The sequence below is a fragment of the Belonocnema kinseyi genome, chromosome 4 (assembly GCF_010883055.1).
Source record: "Belonocnema kinseyi isolate 2016_QV_RU_SX_M_011 chromosome 4, B_treatae_v1, whole genome shotgun sequence".
Classification (NCBI taxonomy): domain Eukaryota; kingdom Metazoa; phylum Arthropoda; class Insecta; order Hymenoptera; family Cynipidae; genus Belonocnema; species Belonocnema kinseyi.
Genome location: NC_046660.1, coordinates 62256603 through 62280674, shown reverse-complemented (window position 1 = coordinate 62280674; position 24072 = coordinate 62256603). Strand labels below are relative to the sequence as shown.

General features: G+C 25.6%; 1 protein-coding gene across 4 annotated transcripts in view; it reads right to left on the bottom strand.

Moving 5' to 3' along the window:
• The window catches only part of LOC117171753, a 47937-nt gene extending 24161 nt beyond the window's left edge, over positions 1–23776 (bottom strand). The window contains exons 1-3 of one of the 4 annotated variants that reach the window (XM_033359355.1): positions 23551–23776; positions 7189–7454; positions 4193–4322 (exon numbers count right to left, since the gene is read on the bottom strand). In XM_033359355.1, the coding sequence (XP_033215246.1) occupies positions 4193–4322; positions 7189–7246 (188 nt within the window). In that variant the 5' untranslated portion in view covers positions 7247–7454; positions 23551–23776. Of the gene's footprint in view, positions 1–4192; positions 4323–7188; positions 7455–13211; positions 13302–23550 lie in introns of those variants that run through there. The other 3 variants (XM_033359354.1, XM_033359353.1, XM_033359356.1) reach the window with 3 other exon arrangements.
• Positions 23777–24072: the final 296 nt, after the last annotated feature.

The window sequence follows — 24072 nt, the reverse complement described above, 5'->3', positions numbered from 1 at the left end:
AACCGGGAAAATACTGTGAGCTTTACTTGTGGTCAATAAATCGGAAAACGACCCGATATTTAATTTAAAATCGGGAGTTAACTTCTGATAACAGAAAAATTCAAGTTTTCATTATTTTAAACTTTCTTGTCAATTTAGAAAAGTGATTTCTACTTTATCTACAGTCGGAGTTTTTTCAGATTATCTCAGCTTACTCTAAATAATCATACTTTATTATTGAATTTTTTGTTATTTTTTATCATAAGAAAAATCTTTTGCAACTTTTTTCTCTTGAGATTTTTTTACTGACTTAAGTTTGATAATTTAATTGATGACATTTCAAACATATACAAATCAATCACTTTTCGAATTTAAAAACTCTTAATTTATTCTGACTTGGAACAGTGAATTTTTGACATGGAAGGAGGATTGTCTAGAAAAAAGAAATTTAATAGAATCCCTGTTTCAAGTCACAATTTTTCACAATTTGCAAGTTCCCTCTTAAAAATTTTTGAAAATAAAGCACTTCAAGTAGTTTTTAAAGTAGAAGTAGTATTTCCAAGAAGAAATAATATTGAATTATAATAGCAAATTTGGTTACATTTTTCATTGCGAATTGATCTTTCTTCAGTTCAAAATTCAACTATTTGGTTAAAAGTTTAACTCTTTTGCTAAAATTTATTTTTTCAGTTGAAGATTCATCATTTAAATAGAAAATCCATCCCTGGTTGAAAATGTAACTACTTTGTTGTAAATCAATTTTTTAAACTAAAAATACAACTATTTCAATAGAAAATTGGAATATGTTTCTGAAAATCCATTTTTTCTTGAACCAGAATTAGATTTTTATCAGAAAATTTGACTATTTTATTTTTGGTTGAAAATGTGTATTTTTTGTTGAAAATTCAACTCTTTGGTTAAAAATGGGTAATTTTTGTTTAGAAATTAAACTATTTGTTTTAAAATTTATGTACTTTGTAAAAATTTCGCCTTCTTTTGTAGAAAAGAAATCTTTCTGTTAAAAATTAATTCCTTCAACTGAAAATTTAAATGTTCATTTTTGGTTAAAAATTAATCTTTTCTTGTTCAAAATTCAACAATTTGGTTCAAAAGTTGTGTTTTTCATTTTTTGGTAGAATCTTCTAGGTTGGCAATAAAAATATTTGGTGGACAGTTAATCTATTTTCTTACAAATTAACTTTTTTGGTTGAAGATTAATTATTTTTATTAAAAATTTATTACTATATATGGTTGAAATATGAGTGTTCATTTTTTGGCTAAAAGTTTAATTCTTCAGATTTTGTTGGAGAATTTATCCTTTCTGGTAAAAATTAATTTTCTGTTGTTAAAAATTCAACTATTTCAGTTGAAAATTCATCATTTGTTTTAAAATCGTCCGCCAAATCGCCACACTGATCAGTGATATCTTGTAAAAGGAAAAACATAATTTAAAACGAAAAAAGTTTCAAACCTGCAATAATTTTTGTTTAATTGAATTTATTCTTACTGTCGCTTCTTACTAATTCTTTTTTTTTAAATATTTGAATTTTAATAAACGGGATGACTTCTTAAATCCTGGAAAAATGTTTCCAACATATTTCCAGGTATCTCAAGATTTTTTCATTTGTAATTTTTCAACCAAATAGTTGAATTTTTAACCAAAGTGATGAATTTTTAACTAAAATAATTAATTTTTAACTGAAACAGTTAAATTTAAATTAAAAAGATATTTTTCGACCAAAGAGAAAAATTTCTTACTAATATAATGGAATATTAAACTGTATTAGTTAAGTTTATAATGAAGAAGATTAATTTTCTATAAAAAAGACAAACATTCAACAAAATAAATAAAATCGTAACTGAAAAAGATAATTTTTTCGCAAAATATGAAATAATTAAATGTTTAACCAAAAAATTGATTTTGAATAATAAAAAAGAATTTTTCTACAAAATATTTAAATTTTCGACGAAAGTGATCTTTAACTGTAATAGTTGAATTTAAAAAAAAAAGATAAAATTTGTCACAAAATGTTTAGATTTAAACAAAAAAGATGTATCAACTAAAAAGTTTAACTTTCAAACAAGCAGTTAAATTTTCAACCAGAAAGATCAATTTTCAACAAAGAAGATTGATTTTCTAACTAAATAAAAAAAATGTTGAACAAAATACATCAATTTTTTACTACAGCAGATACATTTTTAACCATATATGTGATAATTAAGTTTCCAACCAAAAAAATCATTTCAAATAATAAAAAAAGTTATTTGCAAAAATGGTTAAATGTTTAACTAAAGTGATGAATCTTCAATTAAGCTGCAAAATCTTCAACTGGAATGTGTGATTATAATAAAAATGATTGAATATTCAACTGGAATAGTTAGATTTTCAGTTAAGAAAATTAAAAGCAAAAAAATCAACAAAATAATTCAAATGTGAACTAAGATAGTTCAATTTTTAATTAAAATTATGAATCTTGAATCAAAAAATTATGTTGCAATAAAAAAGATTATCTTGCAACTAAATAGGTCCAATTTTAAACTAAAAGAAACATTTTTCAATAAAGTGATGAATATTAAACTGGAATAGTGGAATTTTGAACCAAAAACAGGAATTTCAACCAAGGAGATTAATTTTCTAAGAAAAAGGTAAATATTTAACAAAATATACGAGTTTTCGATTAAAAATATAAATTTGTAATAAAGTATAGAATAATTAAATTTTCAACCTGAAAATTTATTGCATTTTAAACAAAAAATATAGATTTTTAGCTAAAAAAATAGAAATTTGCAACCAAAAATTAAAGTTTAATTTTCAGTTAAAATATTAATGTTTAAACAAATAGATAAATTTTAAACAAAAATGGTGGAATGTTTAACTGCATTAAATACATCTTCAATTAAGAAAATTAATTGCTGAAAAGAAATTCTCAACAAAATGTAAAATTCCTAAATTGTGAATTCGGGAATAATAAAAAATTTCCGAAATTATAAAATTGTCGAAATATAAAAATCCCAAATTTTAAAATGGCCAAAAAATAAAATTCTCGAATTATAAAATTGCCGAATTAAAACAAATAAATTTTTTTAAATAAATATTATTTATTTATTAAAAATACAAAACCAAATATTCGCATTAAAGAAACAAATTTCTTATTGCTACAAATTTTCTAATATTATTGCTTAAAATTAAATATAAAATAGCAGTAGTTGAAAAAAATATATTTATAGATGGAATATTTTGTTTGAAATTGTGAATAGTATTTTTAATAAATTACAGAAAGCGTTCTCAAAAATCGATTTTTTAATTAAAAGGACAACAATAAAAAGAAACTTTAAAATAAATTAGTGCTGAATTGAATCCTGCAAAGTTTAGAAAAGGTTATAGTTTCGTAGAAAATTTAAGGGAGGAATTTATATTTTCGTTCGAATGCTTATTAGTTTTTAAATTTATTTTTTATACAATTATTTTTATTTTAAGGGCATTCAATAACAAAAGATTTTCAAAGTTAAGCACATTTTTTCTTTGAAAGAAGCATTTAATTATTGTATTTTCAATAAATAATATTTATTGAAACCAATTTTTTAAGTTTATTATTCGGGAATTAGCTAATTCGACAATATTATAAAGTGTTCGGGAATTTTATTTTTCAGGATTTTTCAGTCATCCCCAAAACTAATTAGACTTTGAAATATCTTTTGAAATAATTTATAGTCTTTGTACAATCTTTTTTAAATCCTACAATAATAAAAAATTGTCTTAAATTCTTCCAGATTCATTTTTTTCATATTTTGAAATCGTTAAAGCTTAATATAATTCCTTCAAAATAAAAACTGAATCATTAAAATATTTCTCAGAAATCCATGGTTAAATAAGTTTATGGCAAAACTTATTTCATGCAGCAATTTATATGGAAGAAATAAATTCAAGTCACGTATTAATGGAATTCCAGTTCATGTGTCATTATGAGTTGCAAATCTTATGTCTTTTAGTATTTAAATTTTAAAAGAAAAGTAGGTGATAATATTCATTTGAGTTCTGGAAACTAAATTGTTTTGAAACTAGCATTTACGTGCGCATGAATATTTATAATACTTCCTCTTCTAAGAGATTAAACTATATTTATGGTGAAAACAGTATTTTACTCAAAAAGGTGATATTCAAAAATTTTAAATATTATTTCTCTAATTATTATAATTGTGAAATAATAAATACCTTTCAAAACATGTGTTGACGAGACCTTGGGAATTCATTCCGACGTATAAAACCGAACTCGAATTAACGCTTTCTGGTTTCATATCGATAATTTTTTCCCATCCTGTGTCCAAACAATCTTGAGACCATCCTGAAATTAAATGTTTTATTTGTTATTTTATTACACATAAATCTTTGTGATACAGCCCTAAACTCAATTATAATTCAACGCCTCCATTACAAACCGCCCAAGTCATGTTTAGGCGGTGTACCGCTCCACGTGTCTCTTGGGCGGTGTACAGCAAATGTCGCGTTTAGGCGGTGTACCAATTCACGTATTTTTTGGGCGGTGTACAGCGATGTGGCGCGGTACACCGTCTAAACGCGACAGGGAGCGGTATGGAATGGAGGCGTCAAATTCTTTGGATAAATAATGGTGTATATGGCAAAATATTAATAAATTAAAAGAAAATTAACATAAAAGTATATTTTAGACAAAAAGGAAATTGAAAAATATTCAAAGTTTGATTAGACGATTTTTTCTTTTGTCAAGTAAGAATTTTTTTAAATATCAAAAAATATTTTTTTCGGGATTTGCTTAGTGGAAAGTATGATCAGTTCTTTCTAAGGTTGTATAGATATAACATTTTTAATATTCTTGAAAAAATTCAGAATTTTTTTTGAAGATTTCAGATACGTCGAAAAAGAATCTAGAAAATTTTGAAGATAATTTTTTTCTCTAACAGAATTTTACCAAATTAAAAAAATTATATCGAGTCAGAACATTTGGAAGTTTGCAAGACATAAAAAAATATTTTATAAATTTTAGAAAATATTTCAAGTTTAATAATATTGTTAAATTCTTCAGAAATTAAATACTTTTTAATTATCTTTAAATTATTCTAAAAATTATTATTATTTAGTTACTATGAAATATCTAGCATTGTAAGGTTACCAACATAAAACAATTCCCTAATTATAAAATTTCCGAATCTAACCTATTCAAAATTTCTTAAATAATTAATCAAATTAACTACTTTTATTTCATTAACATATTTTTTATTTTACTATGTATTTATTATTCAAACAATGCTTAATGGGTTAGAATCGGGAATTTTATAATTTGATAATATTATATATTGTCAAGCAAATTTTATACTAATCAGTAATATTTTATTTTGAATATTTCCTTTTTTCGTAAATTTTACAGTGTCAAACATTTTGTTTTTTGAGATTTGTCAATTGTCCTATTTCTGGAAATCTTTTGAAATGTTTCGATTTTTTTAAAACTTTTATATAAAAATTAAATTTCTAAATAAAAAATTATACAAAATTGTCCAGCAATTCTAAAAAAATTTGTTTTTATCTTGAATTATTTGAAAATTATTATAAAGCTTTAAAATTTGAAATTCTTTCTAAACTTCTAAACTTCTAAATATTTTTAAAATTATTTTTACTTTTCTTACCATTATTAAATAATGCAGCTGCCGTGAAAAAAGCCTTATAATCTTTGAAATTAATTTTCAGAATTTTGAAAATCTTCTTAGATTTTTTGACATTTTTTAAATATTCTTCTAAAACTAATTTTTTAAGCTAAAAAATCATTTAGAAATTTTCCAGGAATCTTACAGATTTTATTTTTTTTAAATATTTTAAAATCCTTAAAAGGCTTTAAGATTTAATTTGAAAATCTTCAAAAATATACCATTTTTATAAAATGTTAAGAAACTTTTACAATTTGAAATTAATTTCGACATTTTTTTAAGCTGCTCAAATTTTTTTAATCCCGCAAATTCAAATAAATGCTTTAACATTTTTTAGATTCTTTTTTGACAACTTTGAAAATCCTTTAAAACTTCTAAATATTTTGTTCGAAATCTGCAAAAATCATCTTTTTGTGTTAAATTTGTTGAAATTTTTTTTCGATTGTCTTTTAAAATTAATTTTTAATATAAAAAAATGAACAATTAAAAAATTCTTATTTTTATTTTTAAAAATAAATTTTTTTTCTCTAAAATCTTTAAGTTTTTTTACAATTTGGAAATCCTTTGAAAATTTTAAAAATATTTAAAAAAATATTACCTTTAATTTAACAATTTAAAATGCAAAATCAATTAAAATTTTTAGATGAATTTTATCAAATTTTTTTCACTATTTTGATAGATTTTAATACCCTCAACGAATTCTATATTTTTTATCTGAAATCTTTAAAAAATTAATATACTTTGTTTCAAACTTTAAACAATCTTTTAAAATTTCAAAGTATTTTTAATCATGTATTAAAATGATTTAAGTTTGTAATTATTTTTACATTTTTAAAAACTTTTAACCAATTATTGTAATGATTCAAATTTTTCCTATTATATATTTATTTTAATTCTACAAAATTATAAAAATTTCTCTAAAAGCTTTTACATTCTTATTTAAGGATTTCGGAAATCTTTGTTAATTTCCTCTTCAAATTAATTTTTTAAAATAAGAAATGATTTTAAATTTTTAGATCTTTTTGAATTTTATATTATTTTTTAAGTTTTTTCATAATTTTTAACCATCTATTAAAGTTATTCTTATTTTTCCTAAATCTTGATTCAAAATCTACATAATTAAACCGTTTTTTCTGAAACTTTCCAGATTAGTTCTTGACAATTTTGGAAATCTTTTTCAATGTTCTCTGGAAATTCATTTTTCAAAATAAAAACGAATTTCAATTTCGCCTAGGAATTACAAGAAAATTTTCTTAATCTTTTGAATAACCGATTTTTTTTGTAAAATATTGTAATCTTGCAAAATGGATTGATACATGATGTTTCGAAAATTTCAGAATCTATTAAAAAGGTTTCGAAATATTCTTAATTTTTCTATTAAAATTCACTTGTAACAAATAAAAAATACCTAAAAGTTTTCTAGGAATTTTGGGACCCCTCAATTATGAAAAAGTGATATAACCAACATTTTTATATATTTCAATCCAAAAATCCAAATAGAAACAATTACTTGATTTTACGATTCGTCCTTACCTATCCTCATTATTCGAAAGAAAATAATCATGCCGACCAAGTTAAAATTTTTCGCCATTTTTGGATTCCTTCACACTTTGCAAGATCCTAAAAGTCAATTTCTCTCGTCACGCTTGGCTCGACGTGATTTTGTATCTGCTCATTGTTGACAACGACAATCACTAGTCGTCATTCACGAATGCCATTACATAACATTCCGGCTGCACATGGTACATCGGTTCTCGTTTTTCCACTTCTTATATATTTGACCTTCTTGCAGAATATTCCTACAGAATAATCAAAAGTTACAATTGAAAAATTGAATTTTGATTTTATGTCTTTTTTTTATCAGCATAGTACAATAGTATTTTGACGATGGAGTAAAGTTTTTCAATCTAAATATCCTGCTGGAACTAAAGAGATGAAGATTCTATATTTTAGAATAATTTTGAATATTTATGGCAAAAAGACTTACAGAAAGTGTATTTCATTCTATTTTTTGTCAATCTTTTTCTATCCCTCCTTATCTAAATTCCCGTCTATTTCTTTCAAACTCTTTTTATTTAGCTCATATTATCCTTCGTCTATTAACGTCTATCTTTTTGACATTCTCTTTCTATCCCAGTTAATATAAATTCACGTCTATCTTTCTTAATTCCCTCTTTTCTATCTTACCCTATAATTTATTTATTCATTTCAATATTGTTATACCTATTTTCAGTCTTAATCTATGTCTATCTTTTTAAAAACCCTCTTCGCTATCTCATCCTATCATTTATCCATCTATCTCAATATTTTCCTATCTCTTTGTCAATCTGAATTCCCGTATATCTTTTTTAGTATTAGCTCCTCCATATTATCGTATCCTACATCTATCAACGTTTATCCTTTTCTATCTCTTTGTCAATCTACATTCGCGGCTATCTTTTTTTATCCCCTCTTCTCTATATCATCCTGTCCTTTATCTATTTATATGAATACTTTTCTATCTTTGTCAATCTAAATTGATGTCTGGGTTTTCATTCCTCTTTTCTCTATCTCATTGTATAATAAATCTATCAATGTCTATCTTTTTCAATGCGCTCTTCTGCAATTCATCATATTCTCCATCTATTCTCATCAATCTTTTTCTATCTCTTTATCAATATAAATTTCCATATATCTTGTATCCTATCTCATCCTATCCCACGTCTACTATCGTCTATATTCTTTTAACCCTTTATAAACCTTTTTTAACCCCCTCTGTTCTATTTCATCCTATCCTTCATCTATCCACGTAAATATTCTTCGATCTCTTCATCGATTTAAATTCAAATCTATCTTTTTTTAAAATATCTTCTTTTCTATCTCATTGTATCGTAATCTATTTATACCTATCTTTTTTTATCTCCTCTTATTTATCTCATTCTATCTTATGCCTACCTTCGCCAATCTGAATTCACATCTACCTTTTTAATTCCTTCCTCTCTATCTTATCCCATCCTTTATCTATTTATATCAATCTTTTTCTATCTCTATTAATCTTAATTTTCGTCTATCTTTTTCAATCTCCTCTTTCTTATATCATCGTATCATATATCTATCAACGCCTATCTTTTAAAATATCCTCCTCTCTATTCCATCATATTCTCTATCTATCCACGGTAAAAATTTTCTAAATCGTTATTAATTTAAATTCACTCGTCTCTTTTTCAATCCCCCCATATTTACCTCATTCTATCCTACGTCTATCAAGGTCTATCTTTTTCTGTCTTTTTATTATTCTGGCTTCAGGTCTATCTTTTTTATTCCTTTCTTTTCTATTTCATCCCATCCTTCATCTATCTACGTCAATATTTTTCTATATCTTTATCAATTTAAATTTACGTCTATCTTTTTTAACCTTCTATACTCTATCTCATCATATCCTACATCTATAAACATCTATCTTTTTCTATATGATTTTTAAATCGTAATTCACTTCTATCTTTTTCAATATCCTCTTTTCATCTAATACTATCCTCCATCTATCCACGTCAATCTTTTTTCTATCCCTCTTGTCACTTTAAATTCACGTAAATGTTTCTCAATCTCCTCTTATTTATCTAATTCTATCCTACGTTAATCAACTTCAACTTTTTCTATCCCTTTGTTGATCTGGATTCACGTCTATATTTTTCAATCCCCTTTTTTTATTTTTTCCGATCCTTCAGCTATCCACATTAATATTTTTCTATCTATTGATAAATTTTAATTCATGTTTGACTTTTTAAATCACCTCTTTTCTATCACATCGTATCCTACATCTACCACTATCTATCTTTTTCCATTTGTTTTTTCAATCTGAATTCATTTCTATCTTTTTAAACACCCTCTTTTCTATCTCATCCTATCTTTCATTTATCCATGCCAATCTTTTTCTATTTCTCTGACAATCTATGTTCCTGCCTATCTTTTTCAATCTACTCTTATTTATCGAATCCTATCCTACGCCTATCTTTGTCAATATAAATTGGCGCCCATATTTTTAATCTCTTCTTATCTATCTTATTCTATTCTTGACCTATTTATATTAATCTTTTTCTATCTCTGTCGTTCTAAATCTAAGTTTGGTTTTTTCAATCCTCTCTTCTTTATCTCGTTGTTTCAAGCTCTATCAGCGTCTATATCAATCTTTTTTTCAATCTTCTTTATCAATGTTAATTCCCGCCTATCTTTTTTAATTACCTCTTCTCTACCTCATCGTATCCTACATCTATCAATGCCTGCATTTTTTCCCCCTTTTTGCGTTCTCATCAGAGAAGGTTAATTAGATTTGTGTGAAATTGCTCCCCCCCTCCCTTTTTTTGTTAAATGACCACATTTTGAAACCACTTATTTCAAGGTATAAAATTTCTATGTACGGTTATTGGTAGTGCTCGGAAACTCGCACAATTTATCTCTACGACTTTTTTCGATGAAGATAGCATTAACAGAGTTACAGCATTTTCAAGATAAAGAAAAAAGAATATTTTAAACCAATAACGCGCGATATAAAAAAATTCAAGAGAACAAAAACGTTTTTTTTGCCCTACAAGATTATCATAACAAATTTTTGATTTTTCGTGAAAAATCGAAAATGCACATTTTTATTGTAAACAAAAAAATGAAAAATCAAGCATTTCATTTTGCCGTCAAACTATGTAAAATACCAACAAAGATTAATTCAAAAAAATTATGCACCCAAAAAAGATTGACAGATTTGTTAGTAAAAACTTTTTTATAGGACAAAAGAAACAACTTCAAAATTGTTATTAATTATTTTTTGACGGAGCGCGTAGCTTTTGTTTGGATTAAAAAAATAATATTTAAAATAAGAAATTAAATTCTTTAAAAAATGGCACAAGGTACGTAAAAAATTAACGGTCAAGTGCTGTTCAGCCAAAAAAGATCGACAAATTTTTTGATATGGAAGACGAAGAAGAAATAAGAATACAAGACATTTGCTATAAAAGTGTTGTATATAATGTAGAAAAGTTCATATTTTAGACAAAATCGAGTGCAAAGCACGAGGCACGCGATGAGAATGTGTTCGTTAAAGCCGAAGGAGCTTTAACAAAAGAGAATTCACAATCACCAAATTATAGTCTCTTTTATATCTAATCCTATCCTTTAACTATCTACGTCAATCTTTTTCTTTCTCTCTGTCAATTTTAATTCCCGTCTATTTGCCTATCCATTTGTCATTATGAATCCACTCCTATATTTTTTAATTCCTTTTTTTCAAATTTTGATGGATGGAAAATGATAAGAATATTAAATTGAGGAAAAGAGATAGGTAAAGATTCACATTTATATGACAGAGATTAAAATAAAGTGAAGAAAAAGATAAGATTCGTCGGTCATGAAAGATAGAGAAAGAGATTGAAAAAGATTAAAATTCATAATACATAGATAGAATAAGGGATAGAAAAAGATTAGTGAAAAGTTTCAATATCATGCCACAGAAAATTGTTATAAGAATGGTAATTATTAAATTTTTTAATTTTTTGGTGCTTGATGTCATTTCTACCATATTGATACGAAAAAATTTGAGGAAAAAGGAACTTTTCACCGATATTAACATTATTAGCAGAATTGTTTATAAAGTTTGTTTTATAATAATTAAATCGATCCGTAAGAAATTTTTTTAGTAAAAACGACACTTTTTAAATAATTTGAGTTAAAAATTTTCGAAATAAACAAATAAAGAAGAGCGTGATGCTCTTCAGATTTTAATGTACTTTAAATTTAAAAAAAATTATAAATTAATATAGGCAAAATCTAAGAAATTACGACATCATCCAGACTCGAAGAACACATAATTATTAAATTCTGACTATATTTATTTATAAATTAAAATTTTCTCCGAAGTAAAAAAAGAACATTTTTGTTCTTCTAAAAAAAAATTTAAAAAAACATAAAGGCTCTAGACTGTTTTGAACGAAAAAATGCATTTCCTGTAGCAGTAAAACTTTTTCCTCCGCTTATTCGATGCAAATTAAAAAAATGTTTGCAAAAGCAATAAAATGCTCTCTAAATCCGAATTAGTAAAAACTTTACTAATGCAATTAGTAGCATTTATCTGACTGCTAAAATGATAAATTTATTACTTTTTGCTAAACTGAACGGTAATACTTATGTTACTAAATGAACTAGTAAGGTTCTTCTTCTAATCTCACTAGTAGTAATAACTTCATAATTTAATGAGTAGCAATGAATTGCTAGGGAAACATTATTTAATTTTTCTTAATACTTTCTGCTAGTTTATGAGCTTTAATTTGGAAAATTGTATGTTTTTTCAATGTATATTCTAATTTTATATTGTTATAATAATAAAAATTAAAATTGTGTGTAAACAATGCAATATTTTAAATTCGAATGGTACAGACATTTTACATTTTCAAAACGAAAAAAAACAGCATTCCTTTTGAATTGTAATTCAGTGTCCCTTTGAATAGTTTTTAATAAAAGCACGTGAGAAATAAAAAAAAACATTTCGGGGGATAAACAGCATTCCTAAAAATTGAAATAATATAATTTTAAAATATCGATAATATAATATAAAATTTTGTCTTATCAAAATTGTAATAATAATAATATTACATTAATAATAAATTCTTTTAAGAAATAAGGTATATCTCAGAACAAATTTGAATAATGTATTTAGGATAAACAAAATTAAAAAAATATGTATCTGTATTATTATTGATACTATTTATTGATTTCAAACAGGCGCCTCACGTCAACAACTGAATTAGTGACTATTGACGCGTTTCTTTGAAATGATTAATATTATTTTGTTTGCAATTATTTATGACAAATAATAATTGTTAGGTGCATTAAGATATTATAGATGATTTTAAATTTCTATTTGTGATAAAAAAAGGGTATTCCTTTCTTTAGATTAAAAACCGATTATTTATCTTCAAGTAATAAAAATCAAATAATTATTTTACGTTACATTTTATAAATCTATTTGTGACCAAAGAATTAGATTTAATAATTTTGGCTGTGTCTACTTGTCCTGAATTTTTGGCACGACTAGCTAAGTTTATAAAAAAATATTGGACAAGTCACCGAATTTCGGGACAAGGAAACACTTCCATAATTTCGAAGTATTATTTGTTGCAAATAGTTTTCCTGCACATTCAATCATTTCAAATAAGCGCGCTAACGGTAACTAATCCAGGTTTTAGCGCGACGCGTGCGCAATATGAAAATATCCGAAAAATGCCCTTGAAAAAAGTTAGGTTATAACTTAACTCTATTTTCAAAAAAATTAAACATCTTCGAGGCTCATATTGTGCAGAAACTGACAAACGTACTCTGCCCTACAAACTAAAAAGATACATAAGTGACATTGCCGCTTAGGGTTATTTTCTTAAATTTGGCAATGAAAAAGTCGACCGAAGCGGCAATGTCACTTATGTATCTTTTTAGTTTGTACGGCAGTACTGAAGAATCAACAGACTCAACTTCATTCTAAGGAATATTTATAAGACTTTTCATGTGTACAAAATAATATAAAAATAGTTAAAACTTACATTTAGAGGAAGCTGGTTAGTAGTTACATGTATAATTTGATGTGTTCGTGCAATTTTAACATTTCTTGTATTTTTCCATGTATTTATTACTTAATTAATTATTTGAATAAAATTATATTGATTGTAAAACCAGACTTTACATTTATGTGAAACAATCGTTTACAATAGTTACTAGCAATAAATTTGCTAATGTATTTAGTCGATTAGTGAATTAGTAGATTTTTACTAATTAGCAGTAAGCGAACCAGCGCTCTTAAATTAGTAGAAAACTAACAATTAGTAGTTTTCTACTAATTCATATTTAGATACTATATTTATTGCCGTAAAAAGGGACTTGTTAACCAAAATTATTTACGAAAGTTATTAACAATCAATGTTCTTAATGATTTTAAAAATGAATTACTCGCGAAAGGTTCATCGAAGTTCAATAATTGAGATGACAGATGCAACAACTCGACAAGCGCTCGAAACCGCGTAGAAGTATTGTCCGGACAGGAAAATTTATCGATAAAAAAAAGTGGTCGATACGTAAAATAAAATGTACATTCGTATTCAGCTTGACGTGGGAAACAAAGTTTTCTAATGAAACTTTTCATTCGATAATTATTACTTGAGACAAACAATAAAAACTTAGAAAATGTTCCGATCAAAAATCGATGTTTTGTAAAACACAACTCGCGATTATTCTGCCGTTCGTTGATAAAAAAGCTTGAAATTTGTATACTGTATTCTCAATATATAAGCGATGACTATAAACAACGCACTTTGTTTAAAATGCAAAAATGTTTGTTTTTATTTAATAGCAAATTGATTCCGAACGAAAACCACGTTTCGCCAATTTTGACCAGTTGGACAGTCATCGAAAAAATATTAGTTGAAATAACTTGCTACGAGAAAGTTGTTCACTAGATTTTGAGAAGTTTTTATGAAAATTTAAAGAGAATTGGTAAAAAATTGTAGAAATGGCAGCGAGTTGAAGTCAAATCACGCTGCCGCAGGAGTATTTTGCTGCTCTGCCGCGGCTGGCTAGTTGCTTAAGAACAAAGGCCGATAAGCGGAGCACTGCAGCGTCAGCGTGTGTTGACTGCCATTTCCACAATTTTCGACCGACTTTCTTGAAATTTTCAGAAAAACTTTTTCAAAGTCTAGTGAACAACTTTCTCGCGATAAGTTACTTCAACCAACATTTTTTCGATGACCGTCCCACTGGTCGAAGTTGGCAAAACGCGGTTTTCGTTCGGAATCAATTTGTTATTAAACAAACAAAAAAATATTAACTTTTTAAGCAAAATGCGTTTTTTATAGTCATCGATTATATATTAAGAATGTACCAGACAAATTTCAAGCATTTTTATCACCAAACGTTTGAATAATCACGAGTTGTGTTTTACAAAATAACGATTTTTGATCGGAAAATGTTAAAAGTTTTTATTGTTTACCTTAAGTAATAATTATCTAATAAAAAAGTTTCATGAGAAAAATTTGTCGGACACGTCAAGCTGAATACGAATGTATATTTTATTTTACGTTTCGACCACTTTTTTTCTATCGATAAATTTTCCCGGCTGGACAATACTTCTACGCGGTTTCGAGCGCTTGTCGAGTTGTTGCATCCGTCATCTCAATTGAGTTCTAAAAATTTTTGTTACGAAGTATACTTTACGCAAAAAAATTGTTCGGTAGTAAAAAAACGTTTTTTAATTGTTTAAATAATCGTTTGTTTTAAACAATTGAGAATTAATTAAACTTCTCCGCCTTCCAAAGATTTCTTCCATGTGAGAACAGATTTTATAATCTCTTCCAAAAATTTTGGTGAAAAAGAAATGTTGGTATTTTTCAGTAGTTCAAAAGTTATTGAGTTTTTTGTCAACGCGCTCCGACTTCCGACTCTGGTCGAGCACGTTCGGATGCGATAGCAAATAAGATGAATTTTCGATAAAAAATTTAGCAGTGGGTATATATTTGAATTAAAAATCTCCATTATTTTAAATGCCAACAACTAATTTTTTTATTGAAAAGTAATCTTTTGTGTTTCAAAATTCAATCACTAGGTTGAATGTTTGAACCAATTTGTTAAAAAAAAATATTTTTTTTGAAGAAAATTAATCTTCTTGGTTGAAAATTTCACTATACTTTGATAAAGATTAAAATATTTTATTAAAAATTCAGTTTTTGTGTTGAAGCTTCATTAGTTCAATTAAAAATTCATCTTTTTGTTGTAAAAATTAATTTTTTGGTTGAAATTTATTTATTTTTTATTAAAAACTAATAATTTGATGATAATTTGACTATTCAATTTATTTTGGAAATTAATATGTTTTGATTAAAAATTCAACTACTTGATTGAATAATTAACCACACTGTTGAAAAACAATATTTTTGGTTAAAGATTCATTTCTTTGGTTGAAAATTTATCTATGCCTAATTGAAAATTAAACCACCTTATTCTTTTTTAGTAGAAAATTAATCTTCTTGGTTGAAAATGAATCTTTTTCATCACAAAATAACTATACCTGGTAGAAAGTTAAACCGCTTGATTAAAAATGTTTTTTTTTTTATAAACAGTTATCATTTCAGTTTAAAATTTGTTTCATATTGTACTTAATATGATACGCACAATAATCTTATGTAAAATAAATTATTACCTAATTATTCCCCTATTTTTTGGCTTAAAGTTGATCCACTTTATTGAAATCTTTTTTTTAATGATGCTTCATTCTTTTAATTAAAAATTCATCTATTTTGTGGAAAATTTATCTTTTTAGTAGAAAATTAATCTTCTTGGATTAAAATTCATCTTTTTGATTAAAAAATTGACTATACCTTGTAGAAAGTTGAACCACTAGATTAAAAATTAATTTTTCCTAATAATTTATCATTTTAGTTGAAAATTCGTTTCATATTGTACTCAATGTGATGCACGCAACAATTTTATTCAAAATAATTCATTCTCCAATTATTCCGCTATTTCTCGGCTGAAAGTTGATCCACATTATTTAAAAAAATAATTTTTTCTATTTAGCTTTATTCTTTCTGTTAAAAATTCATCTATTTTATGGAAAAGTAAACTATTTTGATAATATTATTATTTTCTTAAATATATATTTTTAACTGCAAACTTAACCATTCAACTTTTGGTAGAGAATCGATTTTTTTTAGTTGATAATGGATCTATCTTGTTGAAAATTCATCTATCTAGTAGAAAATTAATCTTCTGGGTAGAAAATTCATCTTTTTGATTAAAAAATTAACTATACCCGGTACAGAGTCGAACCACTTGATTAAAAATTTGGAGCGCGGTCACAAAAAAATCAATAAGTTTTGAGCTACTGCAAAATACAAACTTTTTTTTCACAAAAATTTTCGGAAAATATTGTAGAATCTATTGGCACGTGGAAGAATTCTTTCACAGGCGGAGAAGGTTAATTAATTTTCAATTGTTTAAAACAAACGCTTATTTAAACAATAAAAAAAGGTTTTTTACTACCGAAAAATTTTTTAACTTAAAATATACTTCGTAACAAAAATTTCCATAACTCATTTATTGAATTTCGATGAACCGTTGGCGAGTAATCCATTTTTGAAAAAAAAAATTATCAATAACTTTGATTGTTAATAACTTAAAAAATTTGTTGCAAAAATATTTTAGGGAGTTATTTTGATATAAAAATGAATCGAAAACTATATAAATTGATTGAAAATAGAACTATCGATTTAAAAGTGGCACACTTGAGATATTTTGACCCAGAAACTAGTTATTATAGTATGTATAGTTAATATAGTATGTATAGGAGATTTGTATGGTAAAAAATTGTTGTAACAACATTTGAGAATCGTTTTTGTTAAGAAACGTCCAACACGAACTATTTAAAGATCCAACTGACTTTAAAAAGTGAAATCACTCGGAACATTAAAATTATCGAACATACACGAAGGTGAGCGATTAGCCCGCGAATGCGACTCATCGCATGTGTGTTCTTATGTAAAAACCGTCTTTATCGAATCGAAACTAGGTCAGTTTTTGAACTACTTATCAATCAAAGTGACATCTCTCTAAATAATAATGTTTCTTTTTTTATTCTTTCGTAAAATGTGACTAAACTAACATTTAAAAAAAACCTTATAAAATTACACTATATTACTTTATTTGTTATTGAGGAGTAGGAGACAAAGAATAAAGAACATTTTAATTTTTTCAAGTACTTTTATGCTTTTATCTGTACGTAAGGATAAAAGTTTAACATTACCCTGAGTTAAGTTTGAATTTTCTTTAATCAATTTATTATTTAAGTTAAAAAATGACAGAAAATAATGTTTTTTATATTCGTACCATTTTTCCTCTGTTTAGGTACTTATTCATTTTTGTTTATTATAAATGATCAAATTAGTTTAAATTTCAAACAAGTAGTAGAAGTTTTAACAAAAAAAAATTATCCTCAAAAAGAAATGTAATAGTTGATATTTTAAGCATAGAATGATTTTAATTTTGAATAAAAAATACGAGTTTTCGACAAGAGTTAAATTTTCGACTACTAAATATTATGCTTTCAATAATAAAAAAAAATTAATTGAAAATATTGAATTTTCAAGTCGAGAAGACAAGATTTCTATAAAACAGTCGAATTCTTAACGAAATTATTGAATTTTTAGCCAAAAAGATTAATTTTCATTAAAAAAAATAATTGAAAGCAGAACAAGCTTTCTACAAAAAAGGATGAATTTTCAACCAAAAAAGGTGATTTTTTTCAACAAGAGAGTTTATTTTTAAGCAAACAGTTCAATTTTCAACCAGATAGATGAATTATCAGCCAAGAAAATTAATATTTACCAACACAAAAAAACAAAACAATTTTTCATCAAAGCAGTTTAATTTTCAACATAAAAAGAAGACTTTTAACTAAAAATGTAATAGTTGATACTTTAGCTACCAAAGACAGATTTAAAAAAATGTAAATTGTCAACCACATTGTCAAATTTTTAACAGATTACATAAATTTTAAAAACTAATATTTGAATTTTCAACCCAAACAGATAAATTTTCATTAAAAAAATGGACCAATCAAATTTAAAGTTAAACAAAAATTAATTTAAAAAAGCAAATGTTCCACCAAAGAAATGAATTTTTAACTCAAATAATGAATTTTCACAAAAAAAAATTATTTTCAAACTAATAACTCAACATTCGACCAAATAGTTTAATTTTTCAATAGAAAGTACTAATTTTCTTCTTAACTGATATATTTTGAACCCTAATATTGAAACATTTAACAAAAAAGTTAGTTTTCCAGCAAAGCAGATTAGTTTTACATTATACAAATTCATTTTTATCTAACGAAATGGATTTTCTATTAAAAAAATATTAATGTATTCCAAGAAATGGAATTGTGAAATTTTCAGTTAAAAATTAATTTTTAATTTAAAAACAAATTTTCAACCAAAGAATTGAATTTTTAACCAAAAACATGAGTTTTCAACGAAGAAGGGTTAATTTTCTATTCAAATAAGATTAATTTAAAAAAATATATGAATTATCAAATAAATGTTCGAATTTTTTAAAGAATATTTAACCGAATAGTTAAACATTCAACTAAAAAAGATAAATTTTCAACAAAAAATGGAATAGGAAAATTTGCAGTTAAACAATTAATTTTCAACAAAATAGTTATATTTTCAACCAAATAAATAAATTTGATTTTCAACAAAATAGTACAATTTTTAAACGAAGAGATGATTTTTTAACTAAAATGATGAATTTTAAATAAATTTATTAATTTTTAACAAACTATTTCAACTTTCATATAGATAGCTTCAATGAATTTTCTATCTCAAAATGTAAATTTATAACAAAACAGTTAATTTGCAACAGGAAAAGGTTAATTTCAAATTGGATAGTTGCATTTTAAAGAAAATATATTCAATTTCTACAGAAAAAAAAACATCAGAAGACGTCAATTGATTTTGCAGTTAATTTACATGAAATTAATAATTAATTATGACTGAGACGTAAACAAGAACAATGGACATTGAATGAATAACTTTTATAAATAATTTCACTTATATATATATATATATATATATTTTCTGACTATAGAAAATTTTATTTTCTACGGAATCAGTTTCCTTCGTCTCATGGATCATAACTTGACACAAAATATCATAATTCAATAACATTTGGTATTGTTATTAACCATTTTTCTAAACAAATTGACTTATTTCGTATTTTTGAACATAGAAAATTGTTCTTCATTGTGAAGTATCTTTTTTACAGCTAAAGCATAATCTGATCATATAAAACATTGCTATTTAGTTCAAATTTCAACCAAGCAGTTGAATGTTCAAACAAAAATGGAAAAGTTAAATTTTTAATTAAAAAATTAATTTTAAATAAAAGAAAAACGAATTTTTAAGAAAATAGTTTAACTTTCAATCAAGTGGTTGAATTTCCCGCCACAAATGAAATAGTTCAATTTTATGTTAAAAAATTAATTTTGAAAAACGAAAAAAATAATTTTCTACTTTCGAGCAAGCGGTTGGATTTTCAAGAAGGAGCATTAATTTTTGTATAAAATGAAATTATTTTTGAATAAAGTATAATAGGTTAAATTTTAATCTACAAAGATGAATTTGAAACAAAAGCTCTAAAATAAAAAGAAATTTTATTTAACCAATATAGATAATTTCCAGAAAAGAAATTTTCAACCAAGCAAGTGAATTTTAATGAAAGTAATTAAAATTTTAAGCAAGTAATTTAATTTTCAACTTACAAACATGACTTTTCAACAAAAACTGTAATAGTTGATACTTCAATCATCATATTTATTTATTAAAAAATAAAAACTGTTATGTGTGATCAATAAAGATAATTTTTCAACAAAACAGTTTAATTTTCACAAGGAAGAATGATTTTATATACAATAAATGTTCAATAAACTATAATTTAATTTTCAACAGAAAAGATGCATTTTCAATAAATGTCTTTTGGCGTAATATTGGAATTTTTCATAACAATGTCGATAAATAAATTAAAAACGAGGATTTCTGTCAAAAAATGGTACAAATAAATGTTGTAGGAGTTTTTAAAAGCTGAAAATCATCAAAAATCCCCCCCCCCCCATATTTTGCGTTGCTAATGGCGTTGCTTATCCTATGAAAAAATGGTTTAAAAAAATGTTGTAGGAATTTTCGAAAGCTGTAATAAATATATTAAATAATGTAATAAATTATTAAAAAATTGTACTAGGCGTCCTATAAAAAGTGATTCAGAGAAAATTTTGTTTTTGCAATTTTCGGTTTTTCAAGAAAACTCGAAAAGTTGTTATAATAATCTTGCAGAGCTTTCAAAAAGGAAGGTTTTTTTTCTTGACTTTTTTTGACATCGTGCGTTTTTCGGCTTACAATTTTGATTTTAAATTGATTTTTAAAATTTTATAAATGCTATAACTCTGATAATTTTTTTTATATCGAAAAAAATCATTTTGCTAAATTATTTGGCATTCTGAGTAATAAGAGTAACCGTACATAACATCTTTAAATATAAAAAAATGGTCCTAAAAATTTTGAAAATGTTCTAACTTTTTAAATTTTTGTCAAAAATGGCTTGTTAACGAACTCGTCCTTTCTTTTCGGGACTTAAAAAAATGTATCAAATATCGATTTGATCCGTTCAGTTTTTCTAGAGTTATCGTTATAACGGAAGCTCGGCCGGAAGGACGGACAGACGCTACACAGTGTAGCCAGAAGCACTTTTTGTGAACAAAAGTCTATCTAAAACCCAATTTTCAATGGATTTTGATATTTCTTTAATGGCCGTAAGGCTTTTGGGTAAATCGAGTCGGTACGAGAATTTAGATTTGGCTAAACCAAAATTTCTTATTTAACAACAAAATAACCAATATTTTCATCCTAACTTTTCAGATGTACCTTTTTCTTTCAGATCTGTGAATTGACCAAAAAAGCCTCAGCCAGTGTTATTACTATCTAGCAATAGTTTTCTGTAGGTTAGAGTAAGAAATTTTTTTTTATAATGTTTTAGAGAAATTAATGAACAAAAGCCATTTTTTGTGATTCGCAATGATAATTTGTTTGAAATTCACAGTTTTTATATACAATATGAGAGGAATGTATGCATAGTTATGATTATTTAAAAATAGATGCTGCTTGGCAGCTTTATTTGAAGAATTTTTATAAACAAATACACAGTTTTGTGTATTTGTATTATTTGATGCTTCAATCAAGTTTTTTTTTTAAATTTAAAATCAAAATCAGTTGATTTTTCAACCAAAGATGATAGCTTTTTAGTCCAACTGTTATATTTTCAACAAAATAGTTCAACTCTCAACCAAGTGGTTAAATTTCCCACCAAAAATGGAATAGTTCAATTTTCAGTTGAATAAATTAATTATCAACAACAAAGAAAACTAATTTGCAACTTTCGAGCAAGCGGTTGAATTTTCAAGAAGGAACATTAATTTTCTATAAACTGAAACTATTATTTTAATAAAGTATAATAGCTTAAATTTTAACCTACAAAGATGAATTTGGAACCAAAAATCGAATAGTTGATACTTCAACCAACATAATTAATTAATCTAAAATAAAAAATAGTTTCATTAAACCAATGAAGATATTTTTTCAAAAAGACAGTAGAATCTTCTACCAAAAAATATAATTTTTTAACAAGGAAGATTGATTTTATATCAAATAAATTATCAACAAACCAGCTAACTTTCCAACCAAACAGATGAATTCTCGATAAAATTGTAATATTTAATACTTTTAACAACAAATATTTTAATCTAAATTCAAAAACAGTTGGATTCATAAAAAGAATTTAAAAAAATTTGAATCTTTAAGAAAGAAGATGAATTAAAAAAGCTGAAATTTTAAGCAAGTTATTTAATTTTCGACCTAGAAATATAAAATTAAAAAAATTAATAGTTTAACCAACGTATTTTTTAAATTTAAAATAAGAAACAGTAGAATTGAAGCAATGGAGATGATTTTTCAACACAACAGTTGAATTTCCGACCAAAAAGGGTAATTAAAAAAAAGTATTTTATCTTTCAACGAAATGATTTAATTTTTAACCAAAAAAGATAAATTTCTAATGAGGAAGATTGATTTTATTTAAAACAAACTATTTTACTGTATAACCAAACAGATAAATTATCAAATAATTTGATGAACTTTCAATTAAAAATGTAATAATTGATACTCCAATTTAAAAAAAAAACGTTCTAATTAAAAATAAGGAACAGTTAAATTCATAAAATTTTGTTTAAAACATTATAAAATATTTTTTTCTTGCTCTAACTTACCGAAAAATTATTGCTAGATCTTAATTAGACTGAGACACTTCTTTCGTTAATTTGCAGATCATACGAAAAAAAGGTACGTCTGAAAAGCTAAGATAAACATATTTTTTATTTTGTTTTTAAATAAAAAATTTTGGTTTAGCCAAATCGAAATTCTCGCATCGAGTCGATACATTCCAAAAACTTACGACCATTAAAAAAAACGTCAAAATCCATTGAAAATTGGGTTGTAGACAGACTTTTGTCCACAAAAAGTGTTTTTGGTTACACTGTGCGCCATCGCCCAAACTTGATTTTCGAATTTAGGGACCTCAAAACGTGTAGATTCGTTGAAAACCCGTGGTGTCAAATTTCGGACCAAAAAGAAAATTTTAATTTAAAATTAAAAACAGTTGAGATCATAAAAATATTGCAAGAAAAAAGTTGAATCCTCAACTAAGAAGATTAATTTCCTACAGAGATGACTTAAAAAAATAATGGTTGATAATTCATCAAACATTTTTTTAAATTAAAAATGAAAAACAGTTCAATTCATAAAATTCGTTCAAGAAAATAGTTGAATCCTCAACGAAGAAGATGAACCATCAACCAAGAAGAGGGATTTTCAACCAGGAAGATTAATTTTCAAGCAAGAAGATTAATTTTCTATCAAATAGGCAAAAAAAGAATAATTACATTCTTAACCAAACAGTTTAAATGTTAACCAAGTGATTGAATTTTCAAGAAAAAATGTATTAGTTGATGCTTCAACCAACTTTTTTTTTTAATTTAAAATCAAAATCAGTTGCATTTTCAACCAAAAATGATGGCTTTTTGATCCAATTTTTATATTTTCAACAAAATATCTTCTCTAAGTAATAGTTTTGACCCCCCCCCCCCTTAAAAGAAACTGAAAAGAACTTATGCACGGCCTCTTATGATTTGACCTCAATCTAAGCCCACCAAGAACTTTTTTATTGCCTTAAAAAATTCGACAATTATTCCATCACAATTAAAAACATCACTCGAACATTTCACACACTCACAATTAGATCCATCAATAAACAATAAACCTTCAGATTGTTCTTCGGCAAAACTCACTGAACTTTTATTTTCATTTAGAATATATTGTCCTTGATGATATTTTCCTTCACTACTTTATTCAGGAAATGGAGAAAAAAATGCGTAAAAGGGGACTTGTAGAGTAGAGCAGATCGCATCGCGAAGGAAACCGAAAGTGTTTTGAGCAGGGACCGGATGGGCCCAGCGATCGGACTCGTACTGAGAGTATGTGGGCAAAATATGCATTGTAAAAGTGAAGAGGTGCTCGTACGATGACTGACATGACACATCTCCTACCTCTCCACATTTTGTTTTCATGTGTTTTTTTTCACCTGCGTTCATACGTGTGCCTCTTAATGTACCTATACAAACACACGCATAGATTTACGCACAAAGTCACTCATGCGAATATATATGCACACAAATAGACAAATGGAGATGAGAGTCAATATACGAATGTGATTTCGTAACCATGGTTGTTATAACACATTAGATGGGTGCTTGTG